Source organism: Atta cephalotes (assembly GCF_000143395.1).
Source record: "Atta cephalotes unplaced genomic scaffold scaffold00038, whole genome shotgun sequence".
Lineage (NCBI taxonomy): Eukaryota > Metazoa > Arthropoda > Insecta > Hymenoptera > Formicidae > Atta > Atta cephalotes.
Genome location: NW_012130102.1, coordinates 621276 through 646647, shown reverse-complemented (window position 1 = coordinate 646647; position 25372 = coordinate 621276). Strand labels below are relative to the sequence as shown.

General features: G+C 33.3%; 2 protein-coding genes across 2 annotated transcripts; one reads left to right on the top strand and one right to left on the bottom strand.

Moving 5' to 3' along the window:
- Window positions 1-918: 918 nt before the first annotated feature.
- On the bottom strand, window positions 919-15117 carry LOC105621886 (low-density lipoprotein receptor-related protein 6). The gene is made up of 11 exons (XM_012203324.1): window positions 15063-15117; window positions 13357-14133; window positions 12546-12943; window positions 7951-8585; window positions 7360-7527; window positions 6750-7034; window positions 5160-6381; window positions 4578-5031; window positions 4169-4484; window positions 3693-3922; window positions 919-1292 (listed from the first exon to the last, which is right to left on the bottom strand). Exons 1-11 carry the CDS (start codon window positions 15115-15117, stop codon window positions 919-921), a joined length of 4914 nt encoding a protein of 1637 aa, XP_012058714.1.
- A 3604-nt stretch (window positions 15118-18721) lies between these two features.
- On the top strand, window positions 18722-22695 carry LOC105621885 (solute carrier family 25 member 38-like). The gene is made up of 7 exons (XM_012203322.1): window positions 18722-18775; window positions 20630-20748; window positions 21038-21122; window positions 21204-21383; window positions 21673-21844; window positions 22021-22277; window positions 22487-22695. The coding sequence occupies exons 1-7, from the start codon at window positions 18722-18724 to the stop codon at window positions 22511-22513; spliced, it is 894 nt and encodes a 297-aa protein (XP_012058712.1). The 3' UTR covers window positions 22514-22695.
- The last annotated feature ends 2677 nt before the right edge of the window (window positions 22696-25372 follow it).

The window sequence follows — 25372 nt, the reverse complement described above, 5'->3', positions numbered from 1 at the left end:
TTTTAACAATTTATATCTTGTTAATTATTGCGAAAATTGCAAAATGGTAAAAGACTTTTCTCAGTTTAGTCCATTCTGCCTCTACGTGAAAGATTTATCATTATTTTCCAAACACCTTGTGTGTGTGTGTGTGTGTGTGTGCGCGCGCGTGTGTGTATAGAACTTAGTTTGTATATACATAAATTATCTATTTAGGTATAAAAATATATATATATATATATAGATATAAAACATAAATAACGCTTTATGAATAAAATGCTCCAATGCATTCTACTAAATAATACAATAACTCATGTCGGCATCTAAATTCAATCATGTATGTTTATTATATATACGTTTTTATAACCAACAGTCTTTAAAGCCGTGTCCACTTGCAACAAAACATCGTAACTGCAATACCGTCGCGTAATATCCATTACAACATTGGAGTTACATCGCGTAACATTTGATGTGATACTATATAGTCATATTGAATATTTAAACCTAACAAATGTTCGAGGCAAAATTATGTTGCGCTTAAATGTTCGATATGATGTAGAATACTGTTCACACATTGCAGATATAAATCTATTGCAAGTATTGATACGACTTAATATGCACCAGTGTGCACTAATGCATTTAAATTCGCTATATGACAGAAATCCATTGCTTTAAAAGCTAATATATATATTTTTGTCATATTTTTTTTATATCGTTTCGTAAAAATTACCATTGAATTCTCAATTATTATCTATCTGAGCACTTTCATTGAAAACTTTTATGCACAATGGTGCATAAAAGTCGATTCAGTCATAATTAGTAATTATAAGATTTAAGTATCAACGACTACAGTCGCGATAAAGGAATATTGAAATAAGATAAATGCAAAAGTAGAAGCACCGGAGCGTTATATTATATGTCTCTACTTCCGGATTCTTCTTAAGGCACCGGCGACGGTGGTGGTGGTAAGGGACTAAAATATGTGGACGATCTGGAACTCGGGGACGGTGGGCAACTGATCGCTGCGTCGCTATGATAGACAGAACGTGGAGTGGGCGGCGGTGGAAATGGTTCGCTTTCGTAACGATAGCGCGCTGGATAATTGCTGTCTGACTCATCGCAAACATCGGTGCTACATGGAGTAGGTGGTGGCGGTTGATTAATGCTCCTGTAATGCCGATATGGTTTATATCGGGATGCATTGCTACTGGAGCAACGTGTTGAGCTAACGATCGTCGCTGGACTCGGCGGCGGATTCAAAGTTTCCTGAGGATATCCACCTGCAGAGCTTCCTCTGGTAGAACTTGACGCACCTGACAGAACAGAATATAAAAATTGTAAAATCTGAATGACAATTTATGTCACAGCAAATGATAATATGAATATTGTTCAGCCTCTTACACATGAAAATTTTCCTAAGTGTAAAAAAAGATTATGTGTTTCGCGGGTTTTCTCTATGTCCAGATCCATTCTTGCAGTCCACTTCATCAAAACGAGAAATAACATAATATTGAGCTATTCCTCCAGACCGTTTTCTTTTATATTACGCTGCTTGTTGGAGTAGCGGGGAAGGGGGAGGAAAAGAATAGTGGGTGGGGGAGGGGAGAGGTAGTGGAATCGGTCTTCAATAACCAGGAGAATATTTTATTTATGTTGTAGCCATTATCTCTATTTAGATTGTTAGTGTTTTGTATCTCTATACTTTCTTGGAAAATATGATGTAATGTTGGCCATTATGGTCATTTGTCAAACAGCATTTCATGTCCGGTTTCGATGTTGCGTTCTGATATGCCGACTGCGTGGCGTGCTTTAGCCTGATCTCACGTTGGTGCTCTTTTATCCGAATATTGATCGTATGTATTCTCCCGGTTTCTCCAATGTATATGTTACTCGCAAGAATAAGATATTTTGTATATCCCTTCAGCGGAGCTGAAAGGATGTCTTTGATTCAGGATTTCTTAAAATTTATCCTATCTTTTTGGTTTAAAGATAGTTCGAATATTATGTGAATATTTGTTTAATATTCTGCTAATCTGATATGTTCCTTTGACATATGGATAGAATCCTTTCGTCTGATTGTGTCAGAGACCATTCTTGTTTGCATGTTTATTGATTATTTTGGTCCTTTTTGTCGAGTCCATTTTTCAATAAGGCTAGTTTAAATGGTTAATTTCTGTCTGTAGATGTTCTTTGTCAGAGATGGTAAAAGCTCTATGTACAAATGAGTTGATTGTTGACTGTTTTTGTGCTGATGGTGCGACTCGGCATATAGGTCTATCTGTGTGTATTGATTTTCTATATACTTGATGACCTAAGGTATCGCCAACTTTCCTAGAGACAAGAACATCTAGAAGAGGAGTTTTCCGTTTTCCTCTATGTCTATAATGCAGTGGATATTTGGATATTGATTGTTGAGGAAAATAAGGAATTTACGGAGTTCGACTCTACCGTGTCACCATATCATGAATGTGTCGTCTACATAACGAACCAAACTTCTGATTTTCTGAGGGCTTCTTTCAAAATTCTCTATGAAGATGTTGACGATTAAGAAATAGAAGAACCTATTGTCGTTCCTGAAATTTGTTCATAAAATTAATTGTTATAGGAGAAGTAAATGATTATTAAGCAGTGCTCTATTAGCGGAATGAGATCGGAGGAAACTTCATGTGAGACCTTTATTATGTTTAATGTGTCTTGTGTATTGAGACTTGTGCGAGGAATTTTACATCGAAACAAACAGATCTGTGGGATGCAATCGAATTTTTCATATGAAGTCCGTTGAGTTGATTATGTATGATTCGGATTTTTCAATGAGGGAAGTTGTAGTGTTTGCTAGGAAGCGTGATAAGTTGTATGTCGGGGAGTGTTTGACATTAAAAATCGGTCTGAGAAGGATGTTTAGTTTGTGTACTTTTGATAGTCCGTATAGTCTTAGTGAGAGAGGATTTGTAAGTTTTAATTTGATTTTTTTTTACCGGGAATGTTGCTTTTCTCCACTAGGATTTTGATATTCTGTGCAATTGTATTAATTGGATCTTTGTCAAGCTTTTTGCATGCTTTGTCCGAGAGAAGGTTCTTCATCTTTTTCTTATAGTTTGTTCATGACTACTGTCGTGTTGCCTTCATCGGTTGAAAGCACGATGTCTGTGTCCCTGTTCAGGTTCTTGAAGAATCAATCGCTCTTGTCTAGTAATGTTTGATGGAGGGGGTTTGGTTTTGGAAAGGATATTGGTTACCTGTCTGCGGATATTATCTGCTTGTTCTGATGGGAGTCGGTAGATGGTTGACTCTATTGGCTGATAAGGACACTTATTTTCGCCCCCCCCCCCCCTACTATCACTTCAACAGTGTAATATAAAAGGAACGGCCTGGAGCAACTCAGTATCAGGCTGCTCTTCGCCTTGATGTGGACTGCAAGGTTCATGAAACGTTGGCATTCCAAGAATGAATCTGGACACGGAGAAAACTCGCGAAACACATCTTTATACAGAAAGCACCCGTGAAAACCTCAAGAAGAATATTCTAATATAAAAATAAAGATAAAAATAATGAATATATACAAAAATATTTTTTCTTTTAAGCTAATTTATTTATTTATTTATTTAAGCTTATATGATCTTTTTCTTTAAATCTCAAATCTTGATATATGACATGATTTTAAGATTCCGTTCTAATAGAAGAGCTTACACAGTAATAATGTACAGATACATTACCTGTTATGTGACTACGGTCATAACTAGAGCCCAGACTACTTCCGTTCAACATGGACATCCTTACGGCTTCCATCCCGATTTTAATGCCTCCACTTCCTCCCCCATCCTTCCTATTGTTCTTCTGCGAAACAAACATCGGCTTCACCATTCGATTGTTACTAGGTTTCGGCGACAGTGGATCTCCCGCCGAATCATGTAGTATATCAGGCAGGCCTTCGTTTCCGGTAAACCTATAACAGAACATATAACAAAACAATAAATATTTTCTTGCTTGATACAAAAGATTCTTTCCCTTATGTTATTTTCTATATTTAAGAGAATCTATTTAAAATACAACTGAATTTTTTAAGGAAAATTTAAACAACTTTTCTAAATAAAAAAATATATTAATAAACTGAATTTTGAATAAAAATTAATCCAAAAAGATTGATTATGATTTTTTATTATTTAATAAATAATACAGTAAATATCTTTACTTTTTACGGCAGTAGTAGTAGCTTAAAATACTTGTTCCAACCACAAATACCACTGCCAGAATGATGATAATGTAAGTCGTCTTGCCAGATTCATTGATGCCAGGTCCAGCGTTCTGGCGATGAGGATTGTGTGGGCTCATGCAAGCTGGCGGTACTTCGTCACTGCCATCGGCGCAATCGTCCCAACCGTCGCACAATGATGTCCCGGAAATGCAAACACCATTTCCGACGCACTGGAACTGTCCGATCTCACAACATTGCGCCTCATCTGAACCATCCGGACATTGCTGAGTCCCGTCGCATACTAAAGACAATTCTGCAGAAACAGACACATAACATATAATTATTTTATTGCTTTATATTCGTATATTTTTGATTATCCAAAAAAAGAGATAGAAGTCGCGCTTACCGATACAGTGATTCTGACATCTGAATTGATCGCGGGAGCAAGTAGGACATCCCAGCTCGTCACTGCCATCTGAACAGTCGGTTTGGCCATCACACTTCCACGTGGCTGGTATACAATCCTTACTCACGGCCGCGTTAGGAGCGGCACATGTGAAGTGATCGTTTCCGCAGACAGGCGCTGCGCGACAAGTCCGACCGTCGTCGGATAGAACCAACGACTTTGGACATGAGCAACGGGGCAATGTTGCAGTAGCCTCATCGGCAATAGTATTGGTGCCGACGCAGAAGTGCGAGCAACCACCGTAATCATTGAATGGGCTGCACACATGTGTCTCCATGAGCAAATCCTCAGGCATATTGATCGCAATAAGATCCGTGAAAGATGTGCGACCTGTCGTTACCTGCGTGCCTCGCCTAGTGTTTCCATCAAATGTTTTATTTACCCGTTCAATTACCTAGTAAGGTACAATGAGATAAGGTACAATGAAATATACATATGGATTATCATCCTATCCTAATTTCAAATTTTTCTATATAAGATATGATAAATATCTTAATGGAACAATAAAATATTGTTACTCACCTGTGCATCGCGATCGTACCAATAGAGATAATTGAAAAGGACTGCTAGATGCAGTGCTGAGCCCTGCGTGGAAGTCAAGAGCTTACGATCGCTACCTTCGAAGTTGGAGCATTCAATGTGTTTGCTGTATGCCCAGTAGACGACATACGTCATGGTGTCTACTGTTAAGCCGGTGGGCTGTTCCAGTAAATCGCTGGCAATCACGTGGCGCTCCTTGCCATCCATTTTGCTGCGTACCACCCGCTTCTTCCCTATATCCGTCCAAAAAAGTAATCGCTGCTGCGAGTAGATCGCTATGTGACGTGGCTTCTCACCGTCACCTTTCACCACGATGCCGAGAGCCGAACCATTGTCCAGTCGCGTAACATTGAGCGCATCGTTTGTCGAACATGTCCAGAAGAGCAGCCGTCCAAGCGGATCCAGCGCAAGATCAAACAAATGGCCATTTCCGATGGACACCACAACTGTGCTGCTGTGCTGTTGCTGCTGCGTTTGATTCTCCAAGGCACGACGAATTGTCACGCGACCATCAATCCAGTAAACATGCTGCGTCACTGGATCGAACTCGATCGCGCGAACGTTTTTTAAACCCTGTACACGCAACGTTACATCCGCACAGTCATCCGTCTGATCAGGTAAATAACGTACAATCGCAGTGCGCTGACTGTAGATCATGAAATGTCGTGGCGCCATGCAAGTCCGATTGTCCCGCGCCAGATTATAATGCGTGGGACAGGCGCATTTGTGAATGACGGACGCACTTTCGTTTGAATCCGGTAAAGCGATGCAAAGGTGGCTGCAATTGCCGTTCGCAATAGCGCATGGGTTCGAACCAGACTGTCGCGATGCGTGAAACACTTTCAAATCCGTCACCGACGCCAGATTAGTGTGGATTTTGGTACGATTCGCTCCAGTGATCTTGTCCGCTCTTTCAATGTCGCCTGTGTTCCAATCCGCCCAATAAATAAAGTCCCGATACTGCGTAACACTGAATGGATAGACTATGTGACGCGAAATAATGACATCCCCTCGTTGTGTCAATAGATCGTAACAATTGATCGCGGGTGTAGAGATGTCGGCCCAATACAATTTGCGCCCCACATGGTCAATCGTCAGACCGTTCGCTCGGCCGATGTGCGAAACGATCACTTGCCGCTGTGTGCCATCCAGAAAAGCTCTCTCGATACTGCCAGTGTTGCCCCATTCAGCCCAGTATAAATGGCTAGAAAACAGACAAATATATTAAACAAACATTAAACAAGATTTAACACATTTGTTTAATAAGATGCCAACTAATCTTTATATCAAAAATATTCTCATATAATTATTTTTAATTATATTATATTTTTCATTTCGTTACCACAATTATATATCTAAAGAAAGATATCTTTTAGACGTTTCTCTCACCTTTTTACCATGTTTGTTAACTTTATTCATTTAAAAAATAAATATTTTTTAAATTAATTTAAATTTCAATGGAGAACAAAACGAAAATATATAAATAGAAATATAAATAGAAATCAAGTTATGGAACTATTTAAAGGTAATTTAAAGATAATAGCTAGTATAGAATAAAAACACAAAACTTACCCTCTCTCAGGATCCACAGCCACATTCTTGGGCTCGAGAAGATTTTGCCATAAAAGTATTTTCCTGCTGCCTCCTTCTATTCTTATCATTTCTATTCTGCGCGTGATGGTATCACTCCAATAGAGATTGTGCGCGATCCAATCAAACGCAATACCTTCTGGCGATTCTAGGCCGAGATCGACTATTTTTTCAATATCTGATCCATTTATAAAAACACGTGTGATGGTTTTTAGCTTAACATCTGTCCAATAAATGCGATTCTCGGACAAGTCGAAATCTATAGCGCTAAAAAGAGCAAAAAAATACATACAATAATTTATCAAAAAATATAGTTAAGTGTGAAGTAAAATAGCTTGTCTCTTGAATTAAATCTTGATATAAATAGCAAAATTAAAAAAAACCATAACCACTTCAAGAAATCCTTTTTGAAGAAAAAAGTAAATTAATTAGGCATAAACTTCTAGTAAAACTTCTAGTAAAAAAAATATCTTCTTTTTTTTTATATGTAAACGTCGTTCTTATAATTTTTCGAAAAGTTTAATAAACATTTTTAATATGTTTTAATCTAATCTTATTTTAACATTCACTTTAATGTTACAGCTATACTAACCTAGCGTCTTTGATACCAGTGACAGGTATGATATTATCATTGTTAATGTTCTCAATACTGATTCGACCAAGATTCTCCCTCCTAGAAAATAATAGGAATGCTTCCGGCACAACACACGTGCGCTTATCCTTTGTCAATTCGTAACCCATCTGACAAGCGCAGACATACCTGAATATTTTCGATTTTATATTACAATTTTTCGTCAACAAATTGTCATTCAATTTATATATTTTAATCTTCCTTACTTTAATCTTCCTTAGAAAAACTAATTTACTTCAACATATAGTGTGATGTGAAAGTATGGTTCTTTGCTCTTTTCTACTTTAATAAAAGTCTCTCCTTACAGAAATCTAATTTCAATATTAAAAATTATTTAAAATTATTATTTAAAATTATTAAAAATTATTTATAATACTTTTGAATATTAAAAGCATTAAACAACAAAGAAAGTACTTAATTACTTCTTTTCAATATTAAATTTCTATTTAATATTTCTATAAGATTCTATTTCTATAAGAATTTTCAATCTATCCGCAACGATTTCAGCAAATCTTGCAAAAAAAATATTCGAATAATTTCCGCAATATACACCTGTTGTTGGGTCTGTTAAAACAGAGATGGCTACATCCACCATTGTCGCGGGCGCACGGAGAATTACTGGCGTTCATTTTGCCAAGATGTATGGCCTTGATTCCCATTACATTGGGTACCTGGTCAACAATGACTTCACGTTCACCACCAGTGAGCTTGTGCGCTCGATCGATGCTGCGACGCTGCCAATCGGTCCAATATAAATAATCGCCCAGTAAAGTGAGACCGAATAGATGTGGCAGATTATCGGTAATAACCTCACGCCGATCAGTACCATCCATATTAGACACCTCGATTTTGTCGGTCTTCGCGTCGCACCAATAGATCTTATTGCGCTCGAGATCCAAGGCGATGCCATTTGGCCAGACAATGTCCTTGGTGATCAGCAATGTACGCTCGCTGCCGTCCAGATTACTGCGCTCAATTTTTGGCCGCTTTTCACTCCAATCGGTCCAGAACATCCAACCGTGCTCAGGTGCGAGCGCAATCGCTCGTGGTTCAAATAGATCTTCATTCACCAGCACACGCCGATATTTCCCATCTAGTCGCGCCACTTCAATCCGATCGGTCCCGGTATCGGTCCAATAAAGATTGCGAGCGATCCAGTCTATCGCAATACCATCTGGATTCGCCACCTGCAATCAAAAGATAGAATTATAGCAATTCCAGTATATAATGCAAAAATATAATGGCTTCTTTGCCATTTCTCTAAAAGTCTTTTCAAGCTATCTGTAATATTAACAATTTCGCCAAAAAATTTGTGTAATTTCAGCATTCTTGTCAGTTCTGTTGAAACAGATGTAAACAGAAGACAATTAGATAAAAACAGAACTGTAAAAAATTCAAAAATTTAAGAAATTTAAAACATATTTTAAAAGATATTTTCAAATAAACGAAAATTCAAAGATTTATTTTCTTTTTAATAAAAGAATTCTTATAATATTTCAGTACTTTTATATCCTTTAAAAATTTTTTGGAACAATTTTAATACTGAAGAGCATAAAAAGCCAACGCTAGATATTTTTGCGAACTTATATAATCTTATATAATCTTTCGAAATTGAATCAAATTGTTTACAAATATTTCGACACATTTATCATGTCATTTTCAGTGTGACATTCAATTATACATATGAGGAATAACGATAATATAAATTTTTGTAAACATTTTACATTTTTTCTAAATTAGTCAGATTTAACTTAGCGCTGCTTGATCACATTGTTTTAATCTGAAATTTTAACCTTCTTCCCAACTTTCGTTAATACTTGTGAATTCACTGCTGGATATGTCTTTATTTCAGTTGTTAATAGTTGATATAAACGTGTGAGATGATCATCCTGCATGAAAGTCCCAATTTCTATAATTAACTGTAATCACATTAAGTTACTATCAATCTTTGTCTAATCTCTAGCAATTTAATTTCAATTCATGTCAAAAATAAAATTATAAAATTATTAATTCAGGCAAAGTGAATTAAGATAATTACTCTGTCAACATATGGATTCTAATCAGTAATCTCCAATACTCATTATGTAAATCAAAATATAATTACCTATGACCATTCTCATCCTATTGTTGTACAAATTTTTTGATGAACGATGACAATATTTCAGCAATCAATTTCGATAGATGTTGGTTGAATACTGGCTTCATTACATGAGTGTGACTAAGGAAGAGGGTATGATATGAAAGATAGAGGAATAAATAGCTGGTAATTTGTCGGTATCACTTTATTTATTCCATAAGCCTGTTTCTCAATGTGAATCATTTCCGATAAGCAATCTTTTATAATATGATGATTCTATATTTAAAATTTCCACTTCATCCAATTTAAAATCATGATTATTTTCTAACTTATGTTCAGAGATGATCCCACTCTTTTTCTTAACATCTGCATGATGTTCTTTAGTTTTAGTTTTCAATTTTCTTTTCGTTTGACCCACGTATGATGCTTCACAATTGCAGTTGATTTTTGTATATATAACATCACATCGAGAGTTGAAATCTAAAACTTGACCCGTCTTAATAAATCTCTCAGAGAGTTAATCGGTTAATTTAAATACTATATTTAAATCATATTTTTTTGTAATACTTCTAAAACTTTCTGAGATTTTATAATTGAAATAAGGAATTGTGAAATATCTTTTTAAATTCAATTCATCGTTATTATCATCGCTTGTTTTATCAAATGATTGTCTGTAAGAGTAATTATTGATTCTGTTATTAATTGTGGAAAAAATGAAATATAACGATTACCGTTTTGTAATAGTGTATTGATTATGACTGTATCTTTTGTGTCAAATTCAAAATCAAAATTTTATCAAACAGGCTTATGATGACACCTCTTTTGTACTCCATTGGATGGTTGGAATGAAAACTTAAATACCTCCATCATGAATTAGTGGGTTTTCTAATAAATATCAAACTTAATTCTATTGTCATCGATCACTTTATCTAAAAAATTAATATCATCATTCCCACCCGTCTCCAAAGTGAATTGTATTCTAGGATGGTATGAATTGAATTCTAATAAGATTACCTGTACATTTTTGTGTGCTGTAAACAAAATGTCATCTACATATCGAAAATAAAATGATAGGCTGGGAATTCGTTTGAAAATCGTCTCCTCTAAATCCTGTAATACCATCTGCAAGTATGAATGACAATGGGGAACCCATAGGAGTAAGATTTGTTTATAAATTTTATTATTAAAAGTGAAAAATGTGGAATTTATCACCAGTGATACCGTTATGAATTGCTTCATAGGTATCTTTGTGGAATTTGAAAAGTTATTCCATCTTCTTTTTATACTGTCAATAGCTAGATTTAATGTTCGTGAATAATGACATTACATCTAAAGAGTTTAGGGTATAATTTGGATCTAAAGGTAATCCATGATTGTGTGTATGATATAACTATTTTCGATACTACTAAAATGAGAAGGGATACTTTTCTTGATGATGTTGTATAAGTATGAAGCAATATAATACAACGGACGGTTAATGCATGACACTATGATTCTAAAACGTTATGTTTATGTATCTTTGGTAAGCTATATGCACATGGCAAGATTCCATCCGTCACCAACAATTTACTATATGTATGTTCATCAATATATTCCTTGTTCTTCCACTCAAAAGAAGTGGAAAGGATGCTGCATGCCCCAAATGTCAATTTATTAATAGGTTTTTTATTGATTAATTCATGTCCAAGTTCGACAACATCTTCTCTATCCTCAAATTGTAATCATTTCTATCAAGAATAATCATAGTATTTCCTTTGTCCGCTCTTGTGAAGAGAATCTCTGAGTGATTATTAATAAATGATTCCATTGATTGAAGCCATTTTTTTATCATTTTGTCATTGTCATTCACATAATTCCATACGGTTATTTTATTCTCTGTAATTTTCTTATAGATTCATTTCTAATGGAATTGCTAATATCATTTAACTTGAAAATGTTATTCTCAATACACTTGACAAACTCTAGACAACTTTTCCATTATTGCTTGTGTTTCGGTAAATTATAACAATGTCCCAATTGTAACAACATCCTTACTTCCTTTGGAATTTCATTATTACATAAATTAATGAACCATTGGTTGTGGATGCTATTCATTAGACTGCTGTCAGCAAACTTATCTGGATTAACGAGAATTTTATTCACTATTTCATTATCGTTTGAAATAATGTTATTTGAGGAAATTTGAACAATCTTCATAGACTCAAATGAAGAAGATAAAACTCCCGTTGCCATCCCCGATGTTATTATGAAGTATTTGATCGATTTGATTCTCTGTTTAATATGTTTGTTTCTTTTTTTAATGAGAAAGGGATTTTATTTTCAATCTTCCTTTTATCGAAACCATATCTGATTCAATTTGTTATCTTGACATCTGAAGAACGCTGTCTCCACCGAGATAAGTAGCAAGTTAGACACTTTCCAAATTGTGAAAGTATCCGATCTAATGATTTCTAATTGTTTGTAATAATCACGGAGTTCTAATCTTAAAGTCTTTATGATGAAATTGAATTTAATCTTTTCAAATTTATGTCTATTTGAATAATGGTAAAAACTAAGTTTGTTTTTTATCAAATCATATAGGATAATTGAGGAGTCAATTTTCTTTAATACACAAATTCAGGAAATAAATCCTCAATCTAATTTGACGCCGAATTTTCATAATCTTCATACAATGTTTGAATAGTGTGACGATGTCGTTACCTAAATGTGTTCTTATAAAATTAAAAAAGTTTTATGCTCTTCAATATTAAAATTGTTTTATTCATAAAGCCTTATTTTACAATTTAAATTCTTGTTTTTGAAAAATATGTAAAAGCTATGTTTGTTACAAACTTTTTTAAACATTTTATAAAAGATTTTTTGGCAACTATTTATAAATCTGATATATAAAAAAATACTGGTTTACTTTTGCAACGACAATTCATGTAATTTTAATTCGATTAATCAAAAATCAAAAATTTAAGACTTGAGCCATTGCTGCATTGAAAGATATTATGTTTTTGTTATAAATAACATTTTCAAGACCAATGCAAACATTAAACGAGAAAGAAAAAGAGAAACAATTACATACCTCCGTAGAAATCACATTCTGTTGACTCATTCCATCGAGAGGAGCTCGCCTAATGGCAGTTGTTTGTTCATCAGTCCAATATAGCAGCTCTTCCACTGGATCGAAGTCAATTGCAATTGCATGTTTAATGCCGGTAAGCGGCAACACGAAATTTGTATAGTCAGGCGAGTCTAAGGATATCCGGCAGATTTCAGTTCGTTGGACGATTAGCAACAATTGTTCCGGTCTGTTGGCGCATGTATGTTTGTCAATCAGTTTGACACCCGTGGGACAGGCGCAACTATAACCAGGTTCCTTCGAGCTCAGAAGGCACAGATGAGAACAATTGCCGTTGTTTCGCTTGCAAGGATTATTGCCGCTCGGTTGCCTCCTTGCGTCCCAGACTTCAATATCACCTGAAAACGATATTTAATAAAAATTAATAAATGTTAAATATCAAATAAAATAAATCATTAATTTTATTAGATGTGCAAATCAAGATTTTCTAAACTTTTCAAAGAGATTCAAATACAATCTGAAATTCAATCTCACTTAATTCAAGCAGTATTCGAATAATTCACACATCTTTAAATTTTATATGAAGAATTAATAAATTATTATATAAAAAGATAAAATATAATAATAAACATAAATAATAAATATCGTATAAAGATTTTAAATATATATAATCTAGTGATCTAGAGGAAATAAAGGACACTATATAATTTTTCTAGATTTAAAGATAAACGTTAAGAATATAATTGGCTTTGATCTAAAGATCAAATATAAAACAATTTTAATCAATATTAGCTCAAGTTGTTATTGAATACAAGAATATATTTACTACCAGGTATATATTCGCCGTGAAATAATTCACGTGGATGTGATTGTAGCTGATTTATGTCATACGAATGGATGCACCAAGTCTTCCAGTCGGTCCAATAAAGCCGATTGTCAAAAAACGTTATGGCAAATGGATAGTCCAGATCGCGATTGATCAATCTGCGTCTATTACCACCATGATAATCCATTACAGCAATGAAGTGTAGTCTACCATCCGCCCAGTAGACGAGTCTATTTTCATAATCAATCGTCAAGCCGTTCGGCCAGAATATGTCATCAGAGACAATAATCTCGCGCGTATTCGGATCACCATCCATCGAGGCGCGTTCAATCTTAGGTACGTCGCCCCAATCGGTCCAAAATAGGTATCCTTCCATGGGCGCCAAGGCGATTGCACGCGGCTGATAAATGTCATTCCAGAAGAGAACCTTCCTGTTACGGCCGTCGATGCTGGTCACCTCAATCCGGTTCTTCTCGCCATCTGTCCAATACAGTTTATCCGTAAACCAGTCGCAAGCAAGACCATCGGGCGATATCAAACTGGAGTTCACTACTGTTATCTTCTCGCCAGTATGCGTGCCATTATAACGAATGCACTGTATCATTTCCAAACTGCTGTCGGACCAACAAATTAGCTCACGCTCATAGAAGAAGTCCAGCGACGCACCTTCTGACAAGTCCTTAATGATGATGTTGACCTTGTTGCTGCGAGATATGTTGGTCACCCTGATGTCCTTATGAGTGCCAAATAGAAGTAGAGGCGAGCCTAAAAAATTAATAAAAATATCATATAATATTTAGTTTAAGAATAATTGGCTCAATTTTGACTTAATTTTGGGCTTGAATTTAATGTTCTCATCGCTAAACTATCAATTCTTTATATTCTTTAGAGTGGAATCTTACATTAAGAAGTAAAAATTGAGCCAGTCTTAAAAAAACCTTACTGAAAAAAATCATGTCACAACGTTAGATGATGAAATCATGTAATTAAAACATGTAAATCACATAATGGATTGTTCCAAATCACATGCTTTTTTCAAAACGATGTAATTTGAAAAATCACATGATATTAGAAATAATTTCATCCGTCGTGATTTTATAGTTATCGAATTTTAAAGAATTGAATGATAGAAATAGAAGAAAAAAGAACATATCATCATGTGATTTTTCAAAATACGTAATTTTAATATCACTGATTTGGAATATTCCGTTACGTGATTTACATGTCTTAATTACACAATTTCATCATGCGACTGTGACGTGATTTTTTTCAGTAGGGAAGACTGACTTAATTTTCGATCTTTAATATTTACTTTATTTTGTTATTATACCTTTAAAAAAAAAAAAGATGAAAACAGACGATTCGCTTTGGCGTTCACAACGCTTTAAGTGTTTCATCCTTGTTGTTTAGTAAATATTGAACAAAGATAATTGATGCTCACAAGCGTGTGAGCGGGAAAGCGAACCGCAGCCATAATAAACATACACACATACAACGACATACAACATACATAAATAGCAAGCAAAACAAACATGGAAAACTGTGCAGGCGACAGCAGCACAAAAATATAAAATCGAGAAAAAAGAAAAGAGAAAGATCAAAAAAGAAGATGAAAAAGAACTAGTCTCAAAGATATCCATTTAGAAGAGGAAGAATAATAAGATCGTGACGGATTGAGCATCGATGCCACTTACCATTACAAGAAAAAAAGCCGCAGAGGAAGCAAGCGATAGCAAGCCACGCGTTCATGGCGAGGATTAATTATCCTAGCTGCAAGTTTCACGTATTCTCGGTCGAGGCAAAATCGCGTTCGCAGCCACGATCATCTCGTCGCCGTATGGATGATAGAGCAGTCCCTTAACGGTCTTATCACGTCCGTTTTCCTCGCGTCACCGGCCATTTGTACTGTGGAACTGTCCAGACTCTAGCAGTGGCGCCTACCGCTTCGAACTCCACAAGATTCATGAATGCACTGTTTTATCAACGTCCGATTATTCAAAAATACTTACAGGTAAACAAAAGAATAATTTTTTCAGAATTTTTAAATTATGAAAAATCTTATTGTTAGAATATTCTATTAAAACTCATATAAACGAAAAATTGTAAGAAAAAATGTAGACTGTCTTAGTATTTCTGAAAAGTGTTCCAATTCGTACAGAAAATTTTCAGAAAAAGTTTCAGTATGCGGCAATTTTTTCAGTTTATTTTTAAAGTTTATTTTTAAGTTGCTAAAACGTTTTCAATTTAAAATTCTTAGAAAAAGTAGATGAAGAGTATAAGTTGAACAGAGATTAAAATTAATCTACTACATTGGTGAAAATGAGTATAATAAATTATATATTCAATTAAGAATATAAAAATTTTTTAACATGAAATTTTTTAACATGATTTTTTAACATGAAATAAATAAAGCAAATTTTTTATAAATACGCTTTTATCGATATATCCATTTATCCAAAAATATGTAAACGAAGAGATATAAGTATAATCTTTCTAAAGTCTAAAATTTCTTCTTTTTTTATCATTTTAAAAGCATCAAGTATAAGAATCATTTTAAAAGCGCATTAATAGATTCGATATATCAATTTTATTGTCGAATATAATAAATCTAATAAAATTTTTGAAATATTGATATTTATATAGCAAATTTATTTCTATATAGAATACAGAAAATTTAATTGTTTACAATACAGAACGCCTTAATATATCCTTTATTCTAGATTCGAGATTGGATTATCTTTTCTTGTTTTGCAAATAAATCCCTATACCTGTTTTCGATTGTTTTCGATTGATCTTTTTCCACCTGTTGCAATTGGAATTGATCGAAATGAATCCATTCATTCGCGAGGGACAGCTGGAAACTGAGATCAGCTTAGAAAAAAAAAAGCATCATCTGCGATGCAAAAAGTGTCGGAAAGTGCAATTCGGAGAATCGAAGCAAATCGAAAGAAAAGATTGAAAAAGATAGGACGATCACGTGGATTTAAACAGAAGCGATTTACGAGGGTCATGGCGGATCGCATCAATCTTGTTTGCTCAGCGATAAACGATTTCAGAACAAATAGGTTATCTACGTCAGTCGCGATCCAAATCAAGTGGAAACGCAACAATCGTGACGCGATCGCTGCACGATAACTGCATATCACTCTCGGCGATGATCTTCTGCGACCTTGTGAATCTTGCTCGTCATTTTCGTCATTTCGTGCTTCATTGACTGGACGCAGATGGAATTTCATCGATGAGCAAGTATTCATGATTGACAAATCATCAATCATTTTTCGTAGACGGTCCAGATAGATCTAGACGTAGATGTGGATCTACTCGTTTTAATTGCGATCGCCATCAAAAGTTGAACTCGATTTCCTGCGAAAAAATGATCAGACTTATATTAGAAATCAATCATTTGCAGTATATTTTCTCTTAGACGTCGAGACTAAAAAGACCTCTTAAGTGTTCCATTTACTTTTAGAAGATTACATAATTATGAGAAGTACACAGAAAAATTTGTAACGCGAAATCAGAACCTAAAAGTTGCACTTATTTCTTATATTTTGTACAAAAAGAAGTTTATCCTTCTTTGCATGATTCATCTTCTCTTTTCTTCTCCCATGCAAATGTTGAGAGAAAAAAAAGCTAAAAAGAACAGATCTAACAATAGGTTAATTAATTTATTATAACCCAGCAAACGAGAATGAATTGAATTTTTTTCTATCCGAATGCGTATTTTAAATAGTGAATATTTTTTTTTGGATTTAATTGAATTCAATTAGATTCAATTAGATGCAATTGAATTGAAAAACTGCATTTCCTATTCAAACTTTTGAATTGAACAGTATTCACAATTGTGTGTTTTTGCACAGAAAAAGTTAATATTATTTTTAGATTGAAAAGCATTCATTTTAACATTCGTGAATCAATATTTCTGAAAATCTGAATTCATTTCCATTCTTATTTGATAAGAAGTTAGGCGATACATAAAAACTTTAATTCTGTTTATATTTTTTACTAATGTATTATATAAATATTAAATTAAATTTACGTTAGTTAATTCGTCTTTTTACGAAAAAGATGCATGTATAAAAATAATGCGAACTTTAAGATTTCTTAGCATTTCTCAATACTTTTTATTTTCCTTTTTTAGAACGATTTTAAAGAAAATTACCTGAGATGCTATGACCACACTTCACCTATCTACTCAAATGTTACAATATTATAACGAATTTATTGCGAAAAATATCTCAGTCAGGTGTTTTAAAGAAAAAAAGCTGTTTTAAAGAAAGAAAGCTCATTAGCATCAGTATTATTAAATTGCTGGTCAATTTAATTTGAAATATTATGTAATTCAGCTTAAGTTCACTGTTTCAATTGTGTATCTTAAAATGAAATAAAAATTATAAAAGTAAGCAAATTCTTCAAAACATTAATCATTTTATTAGTCACCACTTGTGAATTTGCTAACTTTTGTAATTTTCAAGATATATATATTTTCAAGATTAACTTCTTGATCTTTAAAAGACAAGTATTCATGATTAAATAATAACGCAATAAGAATTGTTCTTTCACAATCATCATTCGAACTTCCCAAATATTCTGACTATATGTTGGCTTCCGTTGGTCTCACCTGTTATTCTGATATTGTTTTATCAACTCTGATATTTTTATTATAAAAATAATAAGTTTGAACATATTACTTGAACATATTATTAGTCGATTGCTTTTTTTTGTAATTTTGATGAAATTAATTCACAAATAAATTGCATGAAAAATTGCTTTAATTCCTTCAAAGATAACTCTTGATAAAACGAAAGATCATAGATGTATTTAGCAATTTTAATTTCCTTTTGATTCATTTAGAATATACTTTTGAAAAAATGTGTCTCATAGAAAAATGCATTCAAAACGTTAATTTTGTCTCATAATTTGAAGGCAATCACAACTTCAATTGAAGATGCAGATATATTCAAACATCATTTACAAGAACCTTTTTCATATAATCTACTTCTGTTATTTTATTTTATTTTATAATTTTGTGACTTTTTAGAGCTATATTTTTTTTCTCATTGTCTTAAAGATTACAAATATTAATTATTCTATGATTTACAGACGCAGATGAATTCAGTGAAAAAAAACGTATTCGATCATCCTACATATCTCTCCATAAACACTGCAAAACTTCAACGAGGAGTGAATCAGACCGTTTTTGCTTGGAAGAACAAAAACACAGGGTCGTCTGATGAGGGGTGATCTACATCAGTATAAAGTGCATCTCACGTTTTCGAATGAAGTCACGTTTAAATCACGTTTCGTCGACTGATAAGCCTGGAAACTTTATCTGGCACGAGCATGCCCCGATATGCAGGGTCACCCTATTGACCTCGACAGTGGAGAAACAAAGATAAACGGGGATGTATGTATAACCGATGCACGTTTCAAACGTGAGTCAGTATCGCATCAGCATTACAAAGAGACCTTACAGAAAGGAAAATTTTTTCATCTTTCAAGTAAACAATCGTGTTTGTCATTACTTATAAAACAAGTAAAAATTGTTTGAATTTAATAACCGAGTATATAAATGATTAATAGATTACATTGATTAACAGATTAGATCTGAACTGGAATTTTTAGTATTTTTTTTATTTCGATCATAATTTTGTGAATATTTGAATATACTTATATAGCTTTTGGATCGTGAAATTTGATTATAGCAAATATTCGGCAGTGAATATAAGTTTCCAAATTATACAATCATGGAAGCTCTGGGAACTGTAAGTATTCTCTCAAATTAATTTTTATTGAAAATTGATTTATGGAAGTCTTGCGCTTCTGCTTAGAATTCGTAAATTTATATCTCGAATTTATTTCACATACGTATTTAAATAAATATTACCTACATAAGTAAAAAATATTTGTACAAATATTTGTTCCTTTTGAGACTTGATACAAAAACAAATTTATTGTTATTACGAAATATTTTACACAATATGCCAGGTAGAACATAAAATGATAGAATGATAGATGATAAGACGTCATCATGAATTAATTTTTTACTTAACTAATAAAATAAATAATAAAATATATTCTTACTTAACCCTTATTATGATTTCTATACGTATACATATATGTGTTCTACATGGAATATAAATGAAAAAAAAATTTTTTTTTTTTTTCATTTGTATTCTATGTAGTGGAAATGTTTTAGAATCTTCTTTTATAAAATTATCCCACAAGAAGATAAAATATGCAAATACTTTTTTTTATATCTACTATATATCTTTAGGCAAATATATGTCTTATCTTAAGATTTTTGCAATGACGGAATTAAGGAAAGCTCTATCGTTGCATAGCACATTAAAACACTTCTCAGAAATGTGATTATTCTCTTCTATTCGTATAATTGAAATATAATTTTATGACGTAACTTTCGTAGAAATAATTTACTAAAAAGAACGTTTAAAAATTATTAATAAAGAGATAAATCAACTCACAGATCTCCCGCGAAGGAGTTCAAAAGAGCAACAAGGCAATCAATAAATCATTAAACGATTTATTAAATTATATCGTTCAATACGTGCGTGATGACAAAGTTACGTTAAGAGGAGTTCAGAGTTCTGACAAAACTGTTCGCCTCCATTTATTAAAGCAAAAAGTAGAAAACAAATAGATGCTCCTAGCACAAGATGTTGACATCATCAAGTATTGACAAAAATCATACGATGTCCTATTACAAAAACTCGTGTGCAAAATTAACGTCCCCTCGTGAAAAAAATAGCTGTTTGCCACAACGATAACCCCCCGGGTCACTCTTTATAACGATAATTATTGATATCATGTATTCGGCCGAGATCTTTCGCCGCACGTGAGCGAACTCGTGCGACGAGAGATATAATAATTTATAATAATCGCAACGATTGAGCTTCGCCCTAAAGTCCAATAGATTAGTCTACACGTGTCTACAATTTTCAATCAAGTTTCCTGTTTTTATTAGATTTTTATTAGGGCTTGTTTTTAGACTTAGATTAGAAATTAAGATATGAGTTAAAGAATCTATCATAGAAGATAGACGATTAAACAGAGATTACGATCCTTAAAGAAATTTAATACTGTAAGTTATTAAATTGGTTAACTATTTATTTTGAGTATCAAAAGCACTGTTGTTACTTACAGTAGTAAATTTTTCCAAGGGGAATTGTAAAATAATTTATCCTATACAGACAATAAATTCAAATTTTTACTCATTGTTTTTCTATGTTGCATTTTGCAGTATCCGATTTTAAAGTCTTTTTTGGCGGGCTCGTTCTCCGGAACATTCTCCACAATCCTTTTCCAACCGCTGGATTTGGTGAAGACTAGACTTCAGAGCAGAATTAATGCTCCTATCGGGTAAGATTAAAGTATATTGTTGTAAATCGATACTTTTATTTTAAATATATAATCAGATTTGTCTTCTTTTTGCTCAAAATTTTTAAGACTTAATTTAAATAATTTGATGTCTCTTGATATTTAATTTTTTAAGATTTTTTTAAAATTACATCTTTTATTTAATTTAAATTTGATTTTTTGACGTAACTAATTTTATTAATTTAAAATTTAATTCTTTTTTACAAGAATTTAAATTTAAAACTTGTTACCTTAAGCTTCTATTTTTTCAAATAATTACTTTTCTTAATAGATCACCAAAAAATGGAATGCTGGGCACAGTGGCGCACATCGTTCGGAAGGAGAATATCTTCGGACTCTGGAAGGGCATGACACCGGTAAGATATCGTTCTAAAAATTAAAAATTAAATTGAATGTTATTCACACTAATATAACAACATAATGGATGTTAATTGTAGTCGATAACTAGAGTAATTCCCGGTGTGGGTTTGTATTTTTCATCGCTACACTGGCTGAGACATTCTTTCAATCTTGAAGAACCCCTGACGGCTCTGCAAGCTATTTCTTTGGGCATTACCGCAAGATCCATGTCCGGCGCCTTGCTAATTCCTATTACCGTCGTGAAGACTCGATTTGAGGTACGTTCAGAAAATAATAATAATAATAACAGAATGTAGAGAATATCAAAGAACATGATGGCATTTTTAAATTACAAAAGAAATGCAGAAAAAATGATAGAAAAAGAAAGAAAAATTCTAAAACTCAGAAAAGTTTTTTCCCTAAACGTTATTAATATATATTTTTGTAATAGCATGACAATATCTAAAAATATTTCATAAGTTTCGACTAACTGAGGATTCGATATTTTTTTATTTTTTCAAAACGAAATTCGAGCCAATTATATAAATATAATTCTGTATTCTGCAGAGTGGCGTTTATAAGTACAACAGTATCAGCGAAGCTCTTACGTTGATCTATAAGCAAGAGGGAATAAAAGGTTTATCAAGTGGTTTAGTTCCTACTCTTCTACGAGATGCACCTTACAGTGGTTTATATCTTATGTTTTACACTCAATTAAAAAACGCGGCTGCCAGTACAGGTATTCTTCAAAGCGATATATTAAAAAATATTTTACATTAAAATTATGAAATTATTTATGACTTTGTTAGTATAACTTGTCGATATCCTTATAATTTTAAATAAAAAAAAAATCAGATTACATTAAGCATATATGTCGATATCTCGTTGAACAATAACAAATTCTTCTGTTTGCAGGAGCGACAAACAATTCGTCGACATCAGTACACTTTAGCTGCGGAATTCTGGCTGGAATTTTAGCATCTATAGTGACGCAACCGCCGGATGTTATCAAGACGAAGATGCAGTTGTATCCGAATGAATTCCATGGTATCTGTCATGCAACATTCTTCATTTACAAAAAGTATGGCATTTTAGGATATTTCAAAGGTATCATTCCTAGAATGCTGAGGCGGACTTTAATGACCACTATGGCTTGGACCGTGTATGAACAGGTAAATCGATCTATTGTCAAATAAAGATTTCGCTATCACACGAAAAAATATTCAAATTTTGTAAAAATTAATATTATTATTAAATATTATTATTAAATATTAAAATTTCATATAAGAATTATATATTTATTTAATAAATATATTTTACATAAAAAATTATAATTGTAAAGCTAATTAAATTAACAATGTATATTTTATTTATTATCCAGGTTACGAAGCAAATTGGTTTGAAGTAAATACGCTATTGTTATACGAACTGTTTTATATCAGAAGAAGATTGTGATATACAGTATTAGCATAGACTGTTTATTATTAAGTTCATATATTTATTTGTAATATGTAATAAATTGTATATTTTTATACAATTTATAAGCTTATGTGATTATGTATTTATACATTATTATCTTTTTCATACAGATTTTTCGCTTTGTACTTCATTTGTTTATCCTTTATTCATCTAATTAATTCCATACTTAACAATGAAAAACTGATGTAAAGATTAAATAATTACATTTATTTCGACACACACACACACACACACACACACACACACACACACACACACACACACACACACACACACAATATATATATATATATATGTATATATTAGGAGTGTGGATTAATTTTAAGGGATTTTTTGGTAAAAATACGGCTTTATTCTGAAAAAATAATTACAAATTGATCATACAAAATATTATCCATCGCTAGCCATTTTTTCCCCATCTTTCTGGTAATAGATGGATTCCACGTCGAAAGAATGACACATTTTTTAAGGCTATCCACGAATCAACCCATTTTCTGGTACCTTCATAAGAATGGAAGTGCTCAGACAAGTCATTGATCGAAATAAGTGGTAATCTAAAGGAGCAATATTTGGAGAATACGGCGGATGTGATAGGACATCCCAGTTAAGCGCTTCTAACGTTTTCCTTGATCGATTTTGCAACAGGCTGAGCGTTGTCATGTTGGAAAATCACTTTGTCTTTTCGTGTAATCTGGCCATTTTTGCTTTAATGCTCGGCTCAATTGCATCAATTACTGTTGGTATTCCCCAGTGATGATTTCATTGGGTTGGAGCAGCTCATAATACATTACACTCAGCTGATTCCATCAGATACAGAGCATGAGCTTGGTACCATGAATATTTGGCTTTGTCGTCGATGGTTACTGTTGATGGTTTGTCTGGCCTGCACTAGATTTTTTGCGCTTCAGATTATCATAACGTATCCATTTTTCACTCCCGTCACGATACGATACAAAAACTTTTTTTTCTGTGTCTTTGAAGCAACAATTCATAGGTCATTTTGCGTCAAAAGGCGCAAAATGACCTATGAATTGTTGCTTCAAAGACACAGAACTTTTCCCTCAACTCGCTTCAACTCGTACAGCAACTCGCACCCAATTTCCTTGCTTTTGAATCATTCCAATGGCCTTTAAATGTCTGGAAATCATTGATCGATCAACATTTAATTCTGCAAGTTCTTCTTGCGTTTGATTCGGGTTTTGATCGAGTAAAGTTTTCACTTTCTAACTTCAAGCTTTTTCAGCTGGCCTGGACATTATCTCTTGTCTTTCATCCCAAATCACTTTTTATAGCGTCGAAATCAATACACAAGTTGAAATCGAGTATGGAGTATAATTACTATAAGCTTCCGATAGCATTCATTTCAGCAGCACTTTTCTTCAAATGGAAGAAAAAATGCAAATCCCGTAAATTGCGCTTTGTTGGCACAAAATTCGACATATTCAATGCTCAAAAAAACAATTATTTACATTTCGGCAAAACATGACACATACTAAAAACTAAAAAAGTTACATGATGCTTTGAAGATGAAGGTAGCAACAATATGGCGCGACGCCATCCATAATTACGCCATCTCTTGAAAATCCTTTAAAATTAATGCACACTTCCAATATATATATATATATATATACTAAAGTGTAATTAAAAAATAAATAAAAAGTAGAGCAAACAAAGATACGTGGGGCATTGTTTTATTAATTCTAAATAACAATTTACAAGTATTATTATTATTATAACAGCAAATACAAATTGTACAATTTACCTTGCTGATCATTCTGTTTATGTATGGATGGTCTAAAATAATTGCTTTGAACACGATTTATATCGATTCTGGTATATCTGTGATCTCAACGCAAATATTTTCTTCCTGTCCTCCCTTCTCTCACTCTTTCTTTTATTGTTAAGATTATGCAAAATCTTTACCTTAACAATATGTTAAACGCTGTCTTGGACAAGTTCTGGAAGTCGCTCTTGATTCTTCTCTTCTTCCTGAAAGTAGACAATCCAAATTTTAGCAAAAATGTCATCGGTACCGAAATACAATGTAATAGCCAAATATTGCTTAATGATAATCTTGGTAGCAAAATCCTGTCCCACTGTCGACTGTGTGTTTGTTTAACAAGCGCACGAGGTCCTCATTAGTTATCAATTAAATCTCCGATGAGAAATACCAAAAAAATACGCAGATAGTTAATTTCTATTGTCTGTGGAGGGAGGGAAGAAGATTGGTGACTTTCGTCATTCACGAAATATCTAAATAATTGAATATCAATGCTCTTTTAAGTCTAATTTTTAAAATAGATATATCTTTTACAAATATCAAATATACATTTCTCTCTTATAATTACCTATATTTCTTTTCCTATTAGCTCTGTTAAGAGTAGCACATTCCTGTTTAAATATATTCTATTTCCTGATAAAAACAGTAGAGTACTAATGTCGGTCTTGCACGAATGTGCACGGTCCTAAATACCAGCGATTTGAGGATCCATGTCTAAAACTTTGTATCTCAAAGATCGTTAAACTTTAGCTAGCCAAGGATCTCAAAAGAACAAAGAGCTAATTCTCCTGGCAGAAGGACATGTGTTGATATTATCATTCCGGTATAAATACCTCGTCAATTGAGCGTGGCAGAAGCTAGAGGTTCGTATAGTCACAGTTACACGTTTGCAGGGCGCACTCGCAGTTGTGCACTCGTGCATTTGCAGTCGTGGACGAAGCTCTATGAAGCGGGCACTGAGAGCTGTGTCCCCTCCACACTAAACCACTAAATCTCTCTCTCTCTCTC